We start from the raw sequence: 18,698 nt of genomic DNA on the forward strand, positions 1-18,698 counted from the left end.
TTTTAATTACTATATATAATATTTTTTATGATATTAATTATTATATATAATATTTTTTTTAATTAGTTGGATAGAAACTTATGTGCACACAATTCATGCAACTATAGTTTGTGCGTTTATTTTTTATAATGGAGAAAGTATGAAAAATTATACGAACAATTTTACAAATAAAAGGACTATAAAAATAGTTGAGACCTAATGTAACCAAATGTCATGGTATGAAAAATCAAACAATAAAAGTCATGAAGTCCATGGCTCTCTAGAAAATGTTTTTATCATAAACACAGAACTTTGACAATAATATTCAATCACGATTGTTGCGATTATCGCAGCCATATGTAAAATTTTATATGTAGCCGATCATAGAACATCGGTTCAAAATGCATTGTCATAATAGATGTTAAAAGAGGTAATCATCATCAGATGGTTGGCTCTTTAAAGTTAGCAGGCAGTAGTGGGTTACACCTTCAGAGTAGGGGAACGGCGCATATAAGACAGGATATGAAGGGGTCCCGTCCTTAGTTTATCACAAAATAACCGTACAACTCTGTTGGCAAGAGTCTTTCCGTTCGCATTGAGTCCCTTCCTTGCACCAGTCTCTTTCGCGAACTTATCAATATTGCGATCATTTTCTGTGCGACCTTCAAAAAGTTGTCGGAAGAGTTGCTGGTGTTCAAGTTAAAAGTCTTTTTAAGCCCCTTGCAAGGAATAATCAATCGTATGGCGTGATCGCTATAAGGATCTGCTCGCATTTTTACAGACGTAAGGACAAGAAAGTGAGGAGTGTCGTATTTCTCGGCAAGAGTACCAACAGGATGGCCTTCGTGAGGATAGCTTCCATTCTGCTTCTGGGTCTTTGTGGGGCTGTCTTGGTGTCCTGCGAGAACCAGAACGTCACGGAAGTCAACAGTGGGCTTAATGAACCAGATTTCCCCACTCGTAAGACTACCATGAAATAATTTCTTTCTCCTCTCTCTTCCGCTTAATTCATATCATTAATCAATTGCTATATTATTATTATTAAATTGTACTTCACACTATTATTAGAAGCTGAGACGGTGAACTGACATTAATTGCTATGCGCCATGCGCGTTTATTAGTCATATATACCGGTGGTAATATTCATTATATATTCTTGATCGCTTAAGACACTGCAACACAGACGCATACAAACGATTGTTTTTTATGAAGCTTAACATTAAAAGTTGCATTAAAAATTCTAACATCATGCGTTGTGGCATAAACATTTGTTAAAATTATAACTTCAAATTATAACTTCATATTTGTATTTTTATGACCGTTTATAATGATTTATTTATTTATTTATTTGAATTTTAATGTCAAAATTTGTCGAAATTTCCAAATGTTATACAGCTATTATTCAATAAATTCAAATCATTACAATATTATTAGAATTATGTTAGAATATTGTTAGAATTCAATAAATCGTTAGAATTTCGAAAAAAAACGCGGAAGAGTCTATTTTTTCACGCACTTTCGAAAAAAAATTTATTATTATTCTAAATTAAAATTTTAACGATCTCTTGCGATTGCTAATATCTTGTAATTTTTTGTTTAATGTCTACCTATTTTTATTTTAACATCTAACTTGCGTTTTAGTTATAAGGTTAATGTTATCATCTTTTATTGTACTGAGGATGGTCAAATCTTGACCGAAACATCTACTTATTTATTTAGAATTTAAAAAAATATATATAACTTGTTTACATCCTTTGTCGTGGCTGTATGCTCTTTGTTATTTATCCTTTGTAATTATCTGAGCCACTTTCTAACATTTTTAAATTCATTATTATTCTATTTGATAATTCTTGCTATTAACAATTTGTTAAAATCTATTTATTTGTTATAACTGTATAAAAAATATATATTAATTTTTTCATATTAGCATTTATTTTACAATGATGAGAGAGAGAGAGAGAGAGAGAGAGAATGTGTGCGACCATGTTCATTACGTGTGAACGGAAAAGATAATAGGAAATGATGATTACGCACAAGTGTAATCTTACCTTGCATTTTCATTTACATTTTCCACTGAACATCTCGAGCATATCTGCCTTTCTCTTTTCGTCGTAATCCGAAGAAATATAAACAATGGGCATACCGTATGATTACATGACGGAAACCCATTGTCTTGATTACACCTGTTTCTCCATTATGAGACTGCCAACCATCAATCACGAGAACTTTTCCGCGACATTTTCAAAATTTGATCAAAACTACACGTTTGACTTTTGTAAATTAATTTACTTGCTAAAATATTTCGAAATGCTATATACAGATCAGTTTTTTGCTAAATGTAAAAATATTTTATAAGTTTATCATAGGAATTTATATGATAACTTTTTATATAACATCAAATACTACAGTATTTTAACTATTTTGCATCGTTATATTATTCTGTTCTGTGTAAAATCTCAAACTAAATTAATAATCATATAAGCAATTCTCTAAAATGCAATGCATATATAAATACTTACTTATAATGATTTAACAAATTATTTTAATTTTTAAATGATAATATTTTAATAATAAATAATAATAAATAGCAATTTAAATAAATAAAGTTCTAATAATTATTAAAAATGATAATAGAATAAATAAATGCCAATAAAAGTTTCTAATAATAATAATAATTTTAATAATAACTTTTAATAAAATGAATATTAAAAATGTTATTACATTATCTTGTTTTTTTTATTAAAATTAATATTAGTAAAAAATGGCATAAAATAAACGTAGGTTTATTTATTTTTACATATAAATAAAGCAAAAATTTTTTTACTGTCATTTATTTACAGTTAATATTAGAGCATTCAGAATTTAAAAAAATCTCAAATTAGCATCTTTTCATAAATATAAAAATACTATATAGAAATCAAAATAAACACATAAATTGCAATATAATTTTAATATTAAAAACAGAAAACAATAATAAAGCTTACTAAAATATTTACAAAGAATTTAATAATATCGTTTTGCGAATTTTTCCGTATCAATTGCAATTATTTTGTTCTTATGATCATAATTAATACTTATTGTAAAGAGATCCGTTTCTTATTTAATATTTCTTCTAACAATAATAATAGTCAATCCAGCAAAATAATCCACGTGTGCAAAACGACACTGGTCACGGTGGTCTTTGCCGATATAATGTCTCGGATCATGGCGTAACGTTTCTCAACGATATAGCGAAGGTTATGTCAGAGATTGCGTAATTTGCGGTGTCGAGGATCGACGGCAATCGTCTGGAGAAAGTACCGGTAAAGTCGATGTTATAACGATGTACACAAAGCACCGATTCTTTATTCCGTATACATTGCAGTATAAGTGATGACATTTCTTTGAAGTATACGTTGGATTAGTAAATTAAACTGTCGAAACAAAGATGCAAAAGCTACATTTTCTTTTCATCACTTCGTGGAGACGAAGGAGAAACTGAAACTTTAAAAAATGTGTGATCTAACTTCTTAAGTAGAACAAATCATGTAGGACAAGTTAAGTAGAACAAGTCATCATGACATAAAAATGATGTCAAAATAGCTCCAAAATGATTACGTCTCTTTTTAATTAATTATGATCCATTTTAAGTCATTATGACTTGTTCTGCTTAAATTTCTCCTTTATGAATTTTTTCCATTACGCTTAAATATTTGAAAATAATGGCTTGAGTGAGCAACTTATCTGCGAGCTTTTGTTATACATTTATGATGAATCTTGATCCAATAGCACTTCTAATTCAATATCTTCAGCTTTCTTAGGCTTCAAAGCGTGATTCATTGTCGAGTTTGACATCACTACTTTTAAATCGTTTAAATCAACACTAGCATATGCAATCGGTCAAAATGCTCTTTTTACGTGTCCTACAAATCGACTTTCTTGCTTCGCAATAAGCATTAGAACTCGTGGTATACTTTTTTCTTCTTTGTTTTTTATTTTATCCACGTTCGTTCTTGGTCGAGTCGATCGGTGTCTCGAGTGAAAGCGGCAACGTAATAGCCATGCCAGTGATGCGTCAAGTGGTCCAGATTCCTATGCGAAACGTAATAATAATACAAAAGAATTAAACGTCTCTGTTCTTTGACATAGATTTTAATAACAAAGATCAAATGTTACCACATTTAAAATTGTCTTGGTCTCTGCATTATTATTTTTTTTTTTCTTGCTATTTCAGTTTCTCATAGTTAACTGATGATCAGCATTACGAAATCCTTGAAAGTAATGATTTAAAAACTAAAAAGATTTTGCAGAGTAATTCACTGAAAAATGGGGAAGAAGGGGGGAGGGTTATTGTTCCATATCGAGTAATTTCCAGAACAAATACATCATTTTACTACAATACTATGGTAAAAAAAATAAGAATACCTCAATGGAATTGCTCGAGAAATTCTTATTAGAAATAAAAGCAATAATTATAAATAATGTGATTTTAGAAAGTTTCACTTTCGATGCAAAAATTATTCATTTTTTTCATGTTCTAGAAGCACATCATAGCAGAAAATCCCACGAAATCAAGAATGTTCCAGAGATGTGAAATTATATCTTTTCAGATCATAAAACATAAAGTACACAAAAATCATTAATTTAAGTAAGATATTTTAGTATCCGCGTATTTAAATCCGAAAAATACATTACATGTACATTCAAGGAGATTAATGGAAACTGTCAGATACATGTGTTGCCTGTAAAGACTAGCGATTAGCGTTACTCAATATCGTGATGCATGTTACCATTATTAGCATGCCTATTAATTACATAATTTTCATTACATAATATTTGATTGAGCTACAGTCAAGTTTTCTTTTTTTCTCAGCCGAATACATACTACCATGCAGCAGGAAAGACCCAAAGATCGATACGTGCTTTCTTAACACGCTCGCCCATATTCATCCGTATTTGGTGAAAGGTGAGTAAAACGGCAATTTATCAAAAAGCGAAATGCACGACACGAGCTACAGAAAACATAAACTAATCACATCATTTCAATTTATATATTACTAGTATCCTTGGTTGATGTCAATTTGCTTTACAATATAATTAAAAATGTTAATATAAAACAGAAAAAAATAGTACACATCAAAAGATTAAAAGAACATGTAAATTTTAAGCGTTATATCAATTTTTTGGTTAAAAATAAGTTTAATTTTATTTATCATAAAATTGTATTTCTTTATTAATATCTTATTTAAAATTAAGCATATGATTTGTCACTTCTATTTATAGCTGAGCAATCAATTTGGATGTGCCTTGTAATATTAGTTATTTAAATAGTAGTTCGATAAAAATAACATCGATCAATGAAAAATATTAATTACTACTAAAATATTAAAAAGTTAAAATAATATGAATATTAAAAATAATAAATCATGTACGATATCGTAAAAAATTTTCGTATAGCTATTTTAATAAATACAAATTTCATTTTTATTTTTTCTTTTATCAAGTTTAAATGATATCAATTACCAAAATAAACCCGTATGTAATAAAATGTTAATAGCGATTGTTACATAAAGTATATTCTCATGTCGTAAGAGCGTAAACTTTCCTCGAGCTCAGTAAATATCATGAAAATTTGTACAACTGATTTAGACTTACAATGATGTAACAGGCGAAGTCGGGACTACTTCGTAGAAAAGCATTGCGGCACAATTATACGAACGTCATTGCAAAATATTGACATCATACAATTAATTTCAAAGGAGTTAAAAATCATTCAAATAAATATGAAAAATGAAATAACTGTTCACGCTCTGTAGAGATACCTTTTCTAAAAAATAAATAGAAAATACATAAAAAGATGCTCATATAAAATATATATGATTAAAAATAAAGAAATAAAAAATATAATATATTATAGGACAGTATATGTAATAACATCAATTATAGCAATCAAAGCCTTAAACGGTCTAGCTGAATCTTAAATGCTTCTATGATTCTGTATGAATTTATAATGTTATGTATGTTCCTTTGGAAACGCGCGCCGAAATGATTTCGGTCTTGAAACACTAATTTTACTAAACTACCGCAATAATATTACGAGTTAAAATTGACTAACAAGTTAACAATTTTTGGTGCTTTTTCGTATCTTCAAACGATCTTAATTATGCTCGGTGACATATTAAATTCTGTAAATAATTAATTCTTATTATAAACATGTTTATCTCGGTCGGGAGTCATTGCTCTTTAGACTACTGAGATACAGAATGTAAGAAATTCAACTCCCGACCGAGATAAATATTTTTTGCAATAAGAATTAATTATTTACAGATTTTAATATATCACGCAACATAATTAAGATAGTTTGAAGATGCGGAAAAACATCAAAAATTGTTAACTTGCTAGTCAATTTTAACTCGTGATATTACTGCGATAATTTAGTAGAATTAGTGTTTCAAGACCGAAAAATCATTTCGGCGCGCATTTTGAAAAAGGAGTACATAAATAATATATAAATTCACATAGAATCATAGAAGCATTTAAGATCCAACTAGACCGTTTAAGACTTTGATTGTAATAAAAAAATAAAAAAACCTATTAAAATCGTTTAAAACATTATTTAAAACTGTTATAATTAGAAAGACAATCATCATCAAATAGCTTGTCTCGTCCACTGCTGAACATAAGCTTCTCTTAATATTTTCCATTTATTTCGGTCCTGCATCTCTCGAATCCAGTTTGTATTGACTCGCTTTATATCGTCTGTCCAACGAGCTGGTAAATGACTCCTGCTTCTAAAAACATTTTGCCTAGACTGCCATTCCATTATCCTTTTGGTCTATTTTTCAGTAGGCATTCTTGCAATATGTCCGACCCAACTACATTTTATGTTATCCTCCTCACTGCGTCTGTGATTTTGATTCTTTCACAGATTTGCTTATTTGGTACTCTCTTAATGTGTGATTCTTAGCATGGAGCGTTCCATTCTTCTTTGGGCCACCTCAATTTCTTTTAGATAGATTTTTGTGTTAAAGTTAAAGTTTCCGATCCGTAAGTCAGAACCGATAGGACATACTGCGTGCCTCAAACGCTTTACGTTTAAGGCACACAGGTATTTCAGCTTTAAAGACATGTCTTAACTTTCCAAAGGCTGCTCATGCCAATCCAATACGCCTTTCAATTTCATCAGTCTAATTATCTCTCCCGATTCTGATTTCAATAATCCAGATATTTGCTTTTGTCTTGTTTGTATTTATTTTGAGCTCAACTATATGTAAGGCTGATGTTAGCCTTGCAATAATGTTTCTGCGTTTTCTAGGCTATCCGAGATCAACACTATATCATCAGCAAAACGTAAAATTTAAATTTTCTCCATTTATATTTACATCCAGATCCTCCAGCTTTATGCTTTTGAACATGTACTCTAAGAGAGTGGTAAATTTAGAGAAGATTGTCTCTTGATCTCTTTGACGAACACCCCATTCTATTCTGAATTTATCTGTTTTCTCATGCACTCTTACACACGCTCTCTCATAAATATGTTGCCGAATATCTATGGTATACCCGGCTAGCGCTTTAAATAATTTGTGGTGTTTGATGGAATCAAACGCTTTCTCGTAATCCACAAATATCAATACGAGTGATTTGTTATACTCAATAGATTTTTCTATTAGTGTTTTAATGACTTGTAGGTGGTCACTTGTGCCGTAGCCTTCTCGGAATCCTGCCTGTTCTACAGGTTTGATAGAAATCGAGCTAAGGTGTAAGACGCTTAGTTAAGATCTTTGTGAATAATTTATACAGGTGTGGAAGTAAGCTGACTGGTCTGTAGTTCTTCAGATCCGCGATATTTCTTTTTTAGTGTATAATGGCGATTGTTCTAAGCTGTAGATATCTTAGAGAGACAATATATATTATAAATTTATAATCTATAAATATATACATAACAATATATATAATAAATTTATAAATTATAATACTTTGCATTAAATTAGAATTTAATTTTTAAAACATTTGTTCGACGTTTATAATTTAAAGAAAAATTTATTAGTTGAGCAAATTTTAAATTGTTTTAAACAGATTTAGAATCTAAAAAGAGTATATTTTTTTGTTATTGAATAAATTTTTATTAAATCGTAATATTAATAAAATTAGAAGAATTAATCTAAAAAAATTACCAAAAATATAAAAAGGACTGATAAATCGAGCTGAGAGATAAAATGCTTAGTACAATAAGCTCGACTCATTAATTTTTTTTATATCTAATTTTGATTTATAATAATAATCTTTATGCAATTCGATTAAATTAAGGGGATACTGATATTTGTTTTACCGATTAAATGCAATAATTTTCATATACCTTTTTGGTATGTATAATTTTTACAAATTTAAAAATACTTTTTCAGAATTAAAGTACACGCATTAATATGTAATGGAATACCTAGTAAATGGAATACCGAGAATAAAAAATTTTTTTTAATTGAGATCTTTATCATCTTTTTTAGTTCAATATAGCGTCTGGAGTTGTCAAGTCATAATATTAGATAAACCATTTAGATTTTGGGTTCAGGGTCTCGATTTTTGGCCCAATAAAGCCCAAATTAATATTTTTTGTATCTAAGTATCTCATCTAATCCTTTTTTAAAACCTTACAATTTTTATTTCAAATATTTTGTTCAAAAATGTATTACCTGAGATATTTTGTGTCAAAGTTAAAATGGCCAAATATGTTTTATACCAAATCGAATACAGAATCTACAGGATTCCAGGATTTGACTATCTGGAATATTTATTTTAAACATGATCTTTCGAGGTAACTGGTAGCGTTAGTTTTTTAATATTACTTTTGCAATTTGGAATGTTCCCATGTCAGACCTAATTCGATACGAAATTATATAATACGAAAATTTACATATGTATGAGTCCGGCATTGATGTAGTAATAATGTGTCAATGTACAGTAAATCGTACGTGTAAGTCTGGTTTAATCAGTGAAACAACACTCCGTTCTGAATAAATATATTTTATACATCACAACTATTTAACCATGACTATAAAATTATATTACATAAAATTATATAAATTTATCTTATGTATCCGCATCACAACTGTTCTCTGTTTAGCAACATAGAAAATTCATGCATTAATTAGAATACGTAATAGTTACAAAGTCACTATGTATGACCTTTCATACAGATACGTGTACATATGATTATAAAAATCCTTTCAAACGTTCAATTTACAATTCAAAATCTCTCTCTCAAGATTAAGTCTACTAATTTTAATTAAACTAGTTTTAATCAAAAACTCAATATTACAAATAAGGCTCTGTATAGACTTTTCATTACAAAATTTACTGAGAAGTTTGAATCGAAAGTATGACTGACATACGCGGAAACCGGTTTCATTAAAGTATCTAAAAATTTAGCTAGATATAAATCTATAGAAAATAATTTTATTAGACCGTCAAAATAATTATATACGACACTCAAACCGGTTATTAGAATGTCAAAACATTGTGCAGCATTATTTATTATACTTGAGCATCTTACATAATTATCTTAATAGTGGAATAAAATTATACATCCTATAAAAATCCGTGCACTTTCGTTATTCTCAATGATTGTGAGCTAATCGGAAATGGTTCTGGAATGTTTCTAATTAAAATTTGTTAATAGGTATCCCGGAATTGGATGTGCCTCCTATAGAGCCATTGGTGATTCCCGAACTGAAGATGGAAAATGGTCAAGGTCCGGTGCGTGTTAGGGCGATTTTCACTAACATTACTACGATAGGACCAGGAAACTACAGCGTCAACAAAGTACGAGTGAACATATCATCATATAGATTCGATATGCATCTTTCATTGCCGAAGATTGATATTCATGGTAGCTATGACATAAACGGAAATGTACTTCTCTTCCCCATTCAAAGTCACGGCGATTTTTGGGCATTATTCGGTAAGAATTTTCATAAGGCATAACAAATATTATATATATATATGATAATTTTACAATTTATTAAATAAATATGCCAGTCTGCTGATTTGCATATTCATACTTTGGTATTTTAGGTGACGTAAAGGCAATCGCTCGCATACAAGGTGTCGAGGAAGTGAGAAACGGTATTCGTTACATGAAGATCTCTCGATTGCTAATCGACTTTAGTCTCGGTCGAGCCAGATTTCGCATAAACGATCACTTGAACGGTAACAATGTTATCGGCCAGGCGATGAATCAATTCCTGAATCAGAATATTAAAGAAATAATTGAGGAAATGAGACCAGCAGCCAGCTCAAGTATCGGCAAGTACTTCAAGGACTTCTTGAACCGTGTTTTCACCAAAATGCCCCTGAAAGTTTGGATGCACGATGCGTAATAGTTCTCAATTTCCGAGGACATATAAAGTTCACACATATCCATGACTGTTGCATTACTTCATCAAACCATGAGCATACATTTTATAATTGCAAAAAAGTATCTATACAGTATAAATTATTTCAGCAATATTGTTGGAGCATTGCAATGTTGTTGCAATGTTGCTGCAATATTGCTGGAATAATTTATGCTGTATGGATATCATAATCCTTGCTATAAAAATACATAAAAAATAGTGAGTAAGTAATTATAATTTGTTAAGATTTATAATGCGCAAAAGATATTCACGAATAGCGAGCACTGATAAAACATACATAATCTATCGTCCAAATAAGATTAATTTTTTCAATGCAACTTACACTTATTTTAAATTAAAATAAATTATAACTACAAATTTATGTATTCAAATCGATTTGAAAATAGCCTCTGTGTGTGTGTGTGTGTGTGTGTGTGGGTCGATAAAATGTAAACAATGTTTTCAAACTTTGTTTTATGTTTCTGAATTTTGTTTTATGTTTTTGTCAAGTTTAAATTGTTAAATTTTTTTGTTAATTGATAAAACAATTTGCGATTCGCGAACATTTATATTCTAATTATATTAAATGTTCAATTTTTTTTGTCAAGTTATTACGTTGCAATTTATCATGTCATAAGGTTTATCATCATAAGAATAACGTAGAAACATTGTCACGAAACTACCAGGTGTACAAGTATGAAATGCGGATTTAAAAAAAAAACACGTTAAATTCGGAAGAATGATAAAAAGAGCTTTATTCAAAGTATGCTCCATTGCTAGTTACACATTTTTCCCATCTTTCGGGCAATTTGTGGATACCACGCCAGTAAAAATCTTCCCCCTTTGCCGCGAACCATTCATCGAGCCATTTTTTCACATCTTCGTACGAACCAAAGCGCTGCTCAGCAAGTGCGTGACCCATCGATGCAAACAAGTGGTAATCGGAAGGAGCCAAGTCTGGTGAGTAAGCCGCATGGGGTAGAACTTCCCAGCTGAGTGCTTCCAACGTGTCGCGAACCGGTTTTGCCGTATGTGATGGAGCATTGTCATGAAGAAAAATGACTTTGTGTTGTCTCTTTTGGTATTCTGGTCTTTTTTAAGCAGCGAACGGTTCAAATCGATCAATTGTTGTTGGTAGCGTCCAGCATTAACCGTTTCACCAGGTTTTAACAGCTCATAATAGACCACACCCTTCTGGTCCCACCAAACACAGAGCATCGTCTTTCTGCCAAAGCGATTCGGTCTTGCGGTCGATGTGGATGGTGCGCCTGGGTCTACCCATGATTTTTTGCGCTTGGGATTCTCAAAATAAATTCACTTTTCATCCCCACTAACGATACGATGCAAAAACGACTTCTTTTTGTATCGTGCAAGCAAAATTTCACATGTGTTTTTGCGCCTCTCCATCTGCCTGCCGTCCAACTCATGCGGTATCCATCTTCCGGTCTTCTGAATCTTTCCCATCTCTCGTAGGCGATTGGAAACAGCTTGTTGACTAACGCTCAATTGCTCTGCGAGTTGTTTTTGTGTTTGTGAATCATCTTTGTCCAACAATGCTTGCAATTCCACATCTTCGTACCTTTTTGGCGGTTTTCCGTGTTCCTTATCTGCAACATCGAAGTCACCACTTTTAAAACGCCGAAACCATTGTTCACACGTATCTTGCGATGGAGCATGTTCATCATAAGCTTCTCGAAGTAATCGGTATGATTCAACAGCAGTTTTCTTCAAATGAAAACAAAAAATTAATGCTATCCGCGAATGTTCTTTGTTTGGTATAAATTTCGACATATCGAACACAGCAACACAACACTATGCAAACACTTTTTCAATTTATCACTCGTGCGCGTTTGATACTTGTTGATGGCACTTCAAAATGGCATAACAGTCAAATCTTTATACCACACACTGCATTGATGAGCCATCTGTTTTTTTAAAATCCGCATTTCATACTTGTACACCATATAAAATTATAGATATATTAAGTAAAGCGCATAAGTGTTAGTAATTTTATCACGTTTATATACAAATTTGTCTTCAACAAAATAAATATGTCTACCTCGAAATAAATAAAATGTAACAGCATTTTTATCATTAAGAAAAAATTATTATAAGTTAATGGAAGAACCTGTCATCAAAGCAACTCTAATTACAGAAAAAAAATCAATACTTGGTAATAAAAAGTTTCTCAAAATCGTAACTTTATTTTGACTTAATTATATATTTATATTTATTACTTTTTATTAAAGGAATAAAACAGAGTAAAATTTTCAAAAAATAGAAAAATTTATTTTTACTTTTTTCAAAAGATTGATGTCAAAAATATGCTTCTAAAGGGTTTTTATGAAATTCGAAGTATTTCTCGAGTTACGTGAGTTTTAGCGAACGCATAGTACTATACTATAATAAAAATACGCATCATCTGATTTGAGAAAGAAGCTATGCGCAGGTAATAGATAGCTAGATAGATAGATAAATGGATAGATAGATAGATAGATAGATGGATTTCTATTAAATAATTAATACTGAAACTTTAAACGCGTTTTTATCAGAACTACTTTTTTTTAACTAGCAGCGTCTATAACTCGAACAATTTTCAACCGATCGGCCTCAGTTTTGAATAGTAGCTTCACAAAATGAATAGTAGAAATTTTTTTTATTAATTGTTAGTTTTCAAAAAGCGAGATGTTTAAGAGGCTCAAAATATAGTGAAATTAAAATTTTTTTTTAAACCAATGTAAAGAAGAATTATTTTAAAAAATCGCTACGGTTAACTGAAACTAACTACACTCATACAGATTCAAAATTTTCAAGAAATTTTTATTTCAGATAATTACAACTTGAATTCTTTACGCCGAAATGCAACATTGCTATATATTTATAATATATTGAGATATACAAAAATTCTTAAAATGTCTTTAAGTGTACTCAATTAATATATCAATTCATATTTTTTCTAAGATTTATAGTTACTTTTAAAAAATTGATAAAAAAAGACCTTTTTAAAACCTTTATTCTATTTTATCCCTTTAATATGCCACTGAATGCGTTTTATTTGACATTTGCAACGCTAATGGAATCATTTCATTGTTATTTATCAAATGTTAAACAAGGACAAATGATGTTCATTAGCTTTGCAGGCGGTCAAATAAAACGCACCTTGTGTGTACATGAGATAGAAACATAAAATTCAATAGTTTCATATATCATTTATCAATTATTGTTATTTATTTTATATGTAAAAATATTATAAAACAAAATTTATTCTAAAGTTGAAAGGCCTCACATAAAGGAATTGATTAAAAGTTAAAATTGTTGAATTGTGTTAGACGACTTATTGTTAGACACAATTAGATTTTACAAAAAATGATACAGCTCAAGAATTAATTTAAAAAAAAACCTTTGTTTGACGTTTCGAAAGATGTTTAAATCTTTGCTAATACACAAATAAAATGTAATTTCTTAGATAACATTATATCCAAAAAAAGCAAGAACATGTAAAAGCGATTATAAAAAAGCATAACATAGATAAATGGAGTACTTTAAATGGAATAAAGTAGGCATACCAATCCGCTACGCCAGACGCTCGTAGATTCACGCCCTGTAACACGCTTGCGAGACACTCGGCAGCGCGTTGGCCGATAATGAAATTAGAATCGTGGTAGGACATATCATTCGACCTCCGACCCTTTTCTCCCGTTCTTACAAAGTCCTTAAAAGTGAACAATGCGTCTTGAGTAGTGCGGCAATGACGCTCAACCACGCACGTAGTAAACACGTGCGCGCGCCACGAATCAGACAAGACAAGACAAACTTATCTTACTGTGCGTATGTGTATAAGTATTGTGTATTAAATATGTCTATTTACCGTAAGAGTGAGTAATCTTTCAAACGGCTAAATCGGTGCCTGTCGCACTTAAATTCTTCAAAATTCCTCGTCCCGGATTTTCTGCTGGTTGAAGTGACTGATATAGTGCATTCAATCTCGCTACGCACGAAATTCATACGAGTGTGTTCATAGAAGTGTACTGAATTAAATCGACATTATGGTTAAGTTCACCAAGCGACAATGGCTTACCTTAATTGTCATCAGTATTGCCGATTTCGCAAATGCCATTTGCGTCTCATTACAAGCACCGTTCTACCCTCAAGAGGTAAGAATCGATGATTATGAATTCTTCAAAGAAATTGCATTAGTGAAACATATCTGGCGGAAAAATTTTTAAGAGAAGTTATATTGAGATAAGATCTTAAAAATTTTTAGTTTTTCTCAGATATTTGTAGAGTAGCTTTGTTTATTTAAAAAAAACCAAGAAATTCCCCTCCTCTCCTCCCTCTTCAAATAATGCTACTCTACGTCCCACTACAAATATTTATGAAAAATTAAAAGTCTCTAGATCTTGTCTTTGTATAGTTTTTCTGTACTTTTTCGTAAAAAGTTTTTTTTCATCAGAATAGAAACTAATAATAATTTTTATTTAAAATTATATAGAAATTCTAAAAAATTATATAGAAATTCTAAAAAATTATATGAAAAATTCTGAAAAAAATTTTCATCAGGGATATCATCTGAAAGATATTTCGATCTTTAAGTTTCTCTCACGCAATTTCAAGTAATAAAGATGTTTATCACTTGAAACTGCACGCGTTTACAGACATAACAAAATTATTATCATTGACTTATGGTACCACTAAACGTAAATAGTCTACTTTATAATTTATGAATTATGAAAGAAATTTTAGTCTACGTTATTTGTCGACAAGATAGAATTTCAAACGTAGTGGCCAAAGTGTTTAAAATTGAATTATTGTCTTGCCCTTGTTATGTATGCAAAAGGTCATCAGAAATAAAATACATAAATATTTCTTTTAAATTTGAGAATACAAAAGAACATATAAGTACATGATTTATCGTGTTTCAGAAAAGAAGATTTTTATATTATATTAAAATAGCATTCATTAACAACGGAGAATTTTTAAACCGAATGTGGATAATTTGCTTTGAATCTTTCAATTTAGCGCACTTAGACCCAATTGCACCAACGTTATTTTAACTTTAAGCGAAGTTTAAAGATCTCTCTTTCTTTTTTTAAAATCAATAAAGAGACAGAAAGGAAGAGAATTTTAAGTCACACTAAAGTAACTCTACGTTTGATGCTTGATGGAATCTCTCAAGCATTAACATTTTCAATCATTATCGCATTATTTTTTTACTTTCTATGGCTTTCTTTTATCGCATTCCGTTTATTGAATTATAAATTATTTAATGATGTATAAAAATGTAATATAAATTATAACATAATATACAATAAAATATATAAACATTATATAAAATATATATAAACAGGTATTCGGTAAGTTTCGACAACGCGTTCGTGAGCAGATAGAGCGGACTGAACTGAGTCAAAAAGTTCTTTACCATTTTGCAATTTTTGCAATAGTTAACAAGATATTATTTACTAAAAGCGCCGAATATTGTTCTTCAATAATTTGTTACTCGAGTAGTACCAACTTTACAGAAAAACGACAAAAGACAAAAATTGTTTATTTTTTTCTTATAGAGCTCTAAGATTTTTTTTCAGAATATTTTATCTATCTTTTAGTACTGCATTTTATTATTGGCAATTATTTTTATTAACATGAGAAAATATTTAAAAATTCTGAAAAAATTCAAAATATATAAATAAAATTCAAAATACATAATATGAGAAGAAAAGAAATAATTTTTGTCTCTTGCTGTTTATCTATAAAGTTATAGTACTTGAATAAAAAATTATTAAAGATCAATATTCAACTATATTTAGTAATTAATATCTTGTGAACTATTGCGAAAATTGCAAAATAATAGAGGACTTTTCAACTCAGTTTAGTTTGCTCTATCTGCTTACGAGCGCTTTGTTAAAATTTACCAAACATCCTGTATATACATTTTAATACATACATCCTTTATCATTAAATTTTAAACAGATTTAATTATCAAATTTGCAATAATTGAAATATTAAACATGATAAAACAATTAATTGATAAAAATTAATAAAATATTACATTTTTACAATATATTTGTAGCATTTTCGGAGGCGTCGAATTATCTGAGTTCAGATCATTTTTTTCAACAGTACAAAGGTTGACGTACGTTGAAGAAATCTTGTTGATAAGTCGAAGAGTCTGGCAGGTTCAATTAATTTCTTTCTTAATAGAATATGCACATCTTCGCGCGCGCGAAAATAAATCAAATTATTAAAAAAATGTAAAATCTCAATATATTATGTTTTCTATGATAAGAAGAAATAAATGTTCATTAAAAAACAATTTTTATTGGATTGCGTGCGTTATAGTACGTCAGAATTTATTTGTGACTATATGTTTAAAAATTCATTACGTACTTATCTTACAAACCGATAATAAGGAAAAGAGTTGGGAATTAAACCTCTCAGCAAATAAGCCTATATTATAATTTGTTTCTTTATTGTATAATAATATATAGAACTGTCTAATTCTTCTTATCATTTATTTAATAAATTAATCATTTTTATCTTATTTTTACTTTTTAAATCTTCTCTAATAATACTGAATCTACAATTGCAAACGTGCAATAATTAAAATTAGATTAGATAAAAATAAGATTAAACACATTAATGTAAATTCAACAAATAAATTCCAATGTAAATTGCAGCAAATGTAAAATAAATTAATAACTCTCTTACAAATTTAAATAAATTTTAAAAAAACAGTCCGAGAATGTTGTTCATCTATCGCAAGACAAATGGCGACATTTGATAATTTAGTTTGTATATAGTCTCGACGCGTGGAGCAAAGCTCTAAAGTTTATCGGGATATTATCTCGACAAGTATTAATTGCAGTGGGACGCGATAGTCGACTGCTGCGTAGCTCATTGTATCTTCGAGTTGCCAATATTTCGAACAGCTCAAAATATTAACGAATTAATATATAGCATATATATATGTGCAAATATAATTGGTAAAAACATTTCTTTTCCATAGGCCGAGAAAAAAGGAGCATCGCCATCAGAATATGGACTGGTCTTTGGCATTTTTGAACTGGTGGTTTTCATTATTAGCCCAATTTATGGACAACATGTGAGTGATGACATAATTAATGTATAAGATGTATTTTTAATATCACAACATAAACTTTACGCCATAAATCAAATTATTACATTAAATAGATAAAGCTAAGTAATAAAATTTATCCGTACATAATTATCTGTATATTTAAACTATTATAGACTATTCTTTTAGTTTTCAATTCGGCCATAAATTTTTATTCATTCGTGCCTTAAATATTTAATCTATGCAAAAATATTTGTTACAAATAATGTAGCTATTATAATAAATAAAATATTGAAAAAGTAAGTATCATTAAAAAAGAAAAATGATAAAAATAAAGAGTTATAAATCTTACGAACACATAAAATTCGAATCACAAGTGAACCTATGTAATGATTAAGGTTACAACACAAAGCGTTGAATCTTGCCATTTTTCAGGCTCACCTATTATTACACTTGTGGATATTTATAAATTACTATTTAATATTATATATTTTCATAATCATTTTAATAAGAAAATGATCAAAAATTTACAAATACCTATTTTCAATAAAAAAAATTATACAATATTATAAAACGGCTCAGATGACATACAATCAATTTAATAAATTCAAAGATAACAAGTCTGATACATCAATTTAATATAATTAGTATAAATAAAATAAATAAAATAAAATAATACAATCGTTTTGACTTATAATTGAGGTCATTATCAATGTAATACAAATAATTAATTATTCTAGAAATTGTGGATTTAGAAAATCTATAAAATGCAGTTACTTATGAAAACTTAATATACATATGTACGCTTAAATTAGAGATATAACGAGATATCTTACAGTTATTGGTCAATTTTAATGCAGAACGTCTTTTTACTCTGTTGAATATTGTACGGTCCTCCTATCGTATTTTTGTAAATTTCGTCAGACAGAATCCAAAGAATAAAATTCAAGTATATCTTGATGGGACAACACGAGATCTTTGCACCAAATACTACATTAATAAATTAAATTACATAGATATTTTAGTGAACTATTTTACGAAAATCACACCGTAAAAGAGCATTATTGTTTAAAAGACACACACACACAATCAAGAAAAAAATTATATTTTAAAATATTTATAATATTTTGTTTACATTCAATTTTTATTAAAATAAGGCATATACACACACGCACACACGCACACGCACACACGCACACGCACGCACACGCACGCACACGCACGCACACACGCACACACGCACACACGCGCGCGCGCACATGCACACACACACACACACA

General features: G+C 29.6%; 2 protein-coding genes across 2 annotated transcripts in view; both read left to right on the forward strand.

Moving 5' to 3' along the window:
• Positions 1-801: 801 nt before the first annotated feature.
• On the forward strand, positions 802-10,766 carry LOC108747891 (protein takeout-like). The gene is made up of 4 exons (XM_018485779.1): positions 802-939; positions 4,832-4,924; positions 9,632-9,913; positions 10,027-10,766. Exons 1-4 carry the CDS (start codon positions 816-818, stop codon positions 10,329-10,331), a joined length of 804 nt encoding a protein of 267 aa, XP_018341281.1. The 5' UTR covers positions 802-815; the 3' UTR covers positions 10,332-10,766.
• Positions 10,767-13,743: 2,977 nt separating this feature from the next.
• LOC108747895 (MFS-type transporter SLC18B1-like) overlaps positions 13,744-18,698 on the forward strand; it is a 12,229-nt gene continuing 7,274 nt past the window's right edge. Inside the window, exons 1-2 of the mRNA XM_018485784.1 lie at positions 13,744-14,500; positions 17,350-17,445. Of these exons, the coding sequence (XP_018341286.1) occupies positions 14,393-14,500; positions 17,350-17,445 (204 nt within the window). The 5' untranslated portion in view covers positions 13,744-14,392. The remainder of the gene's footprint in view (positions 14,501-17,349; positions 17,446-18,698) is intronic.

Source organism: Trachymyrmex septentrionalis, unplaced genomic scaffold (genome assembly GCF_001594115.1).
Source record: "Trachymyrmex septentrionalis isolate Tsep2-gDNA-1 unplaced genomic scaffold, Tsep1.0 scaffold202, whole genome shotgun sequence".
NCBI lineage: Eukaryota > Metazoa > Arthropoda > Insecta > Hymenoptera > Formicidae > Trachymyrmex > Trachymyrmex septentrionalis.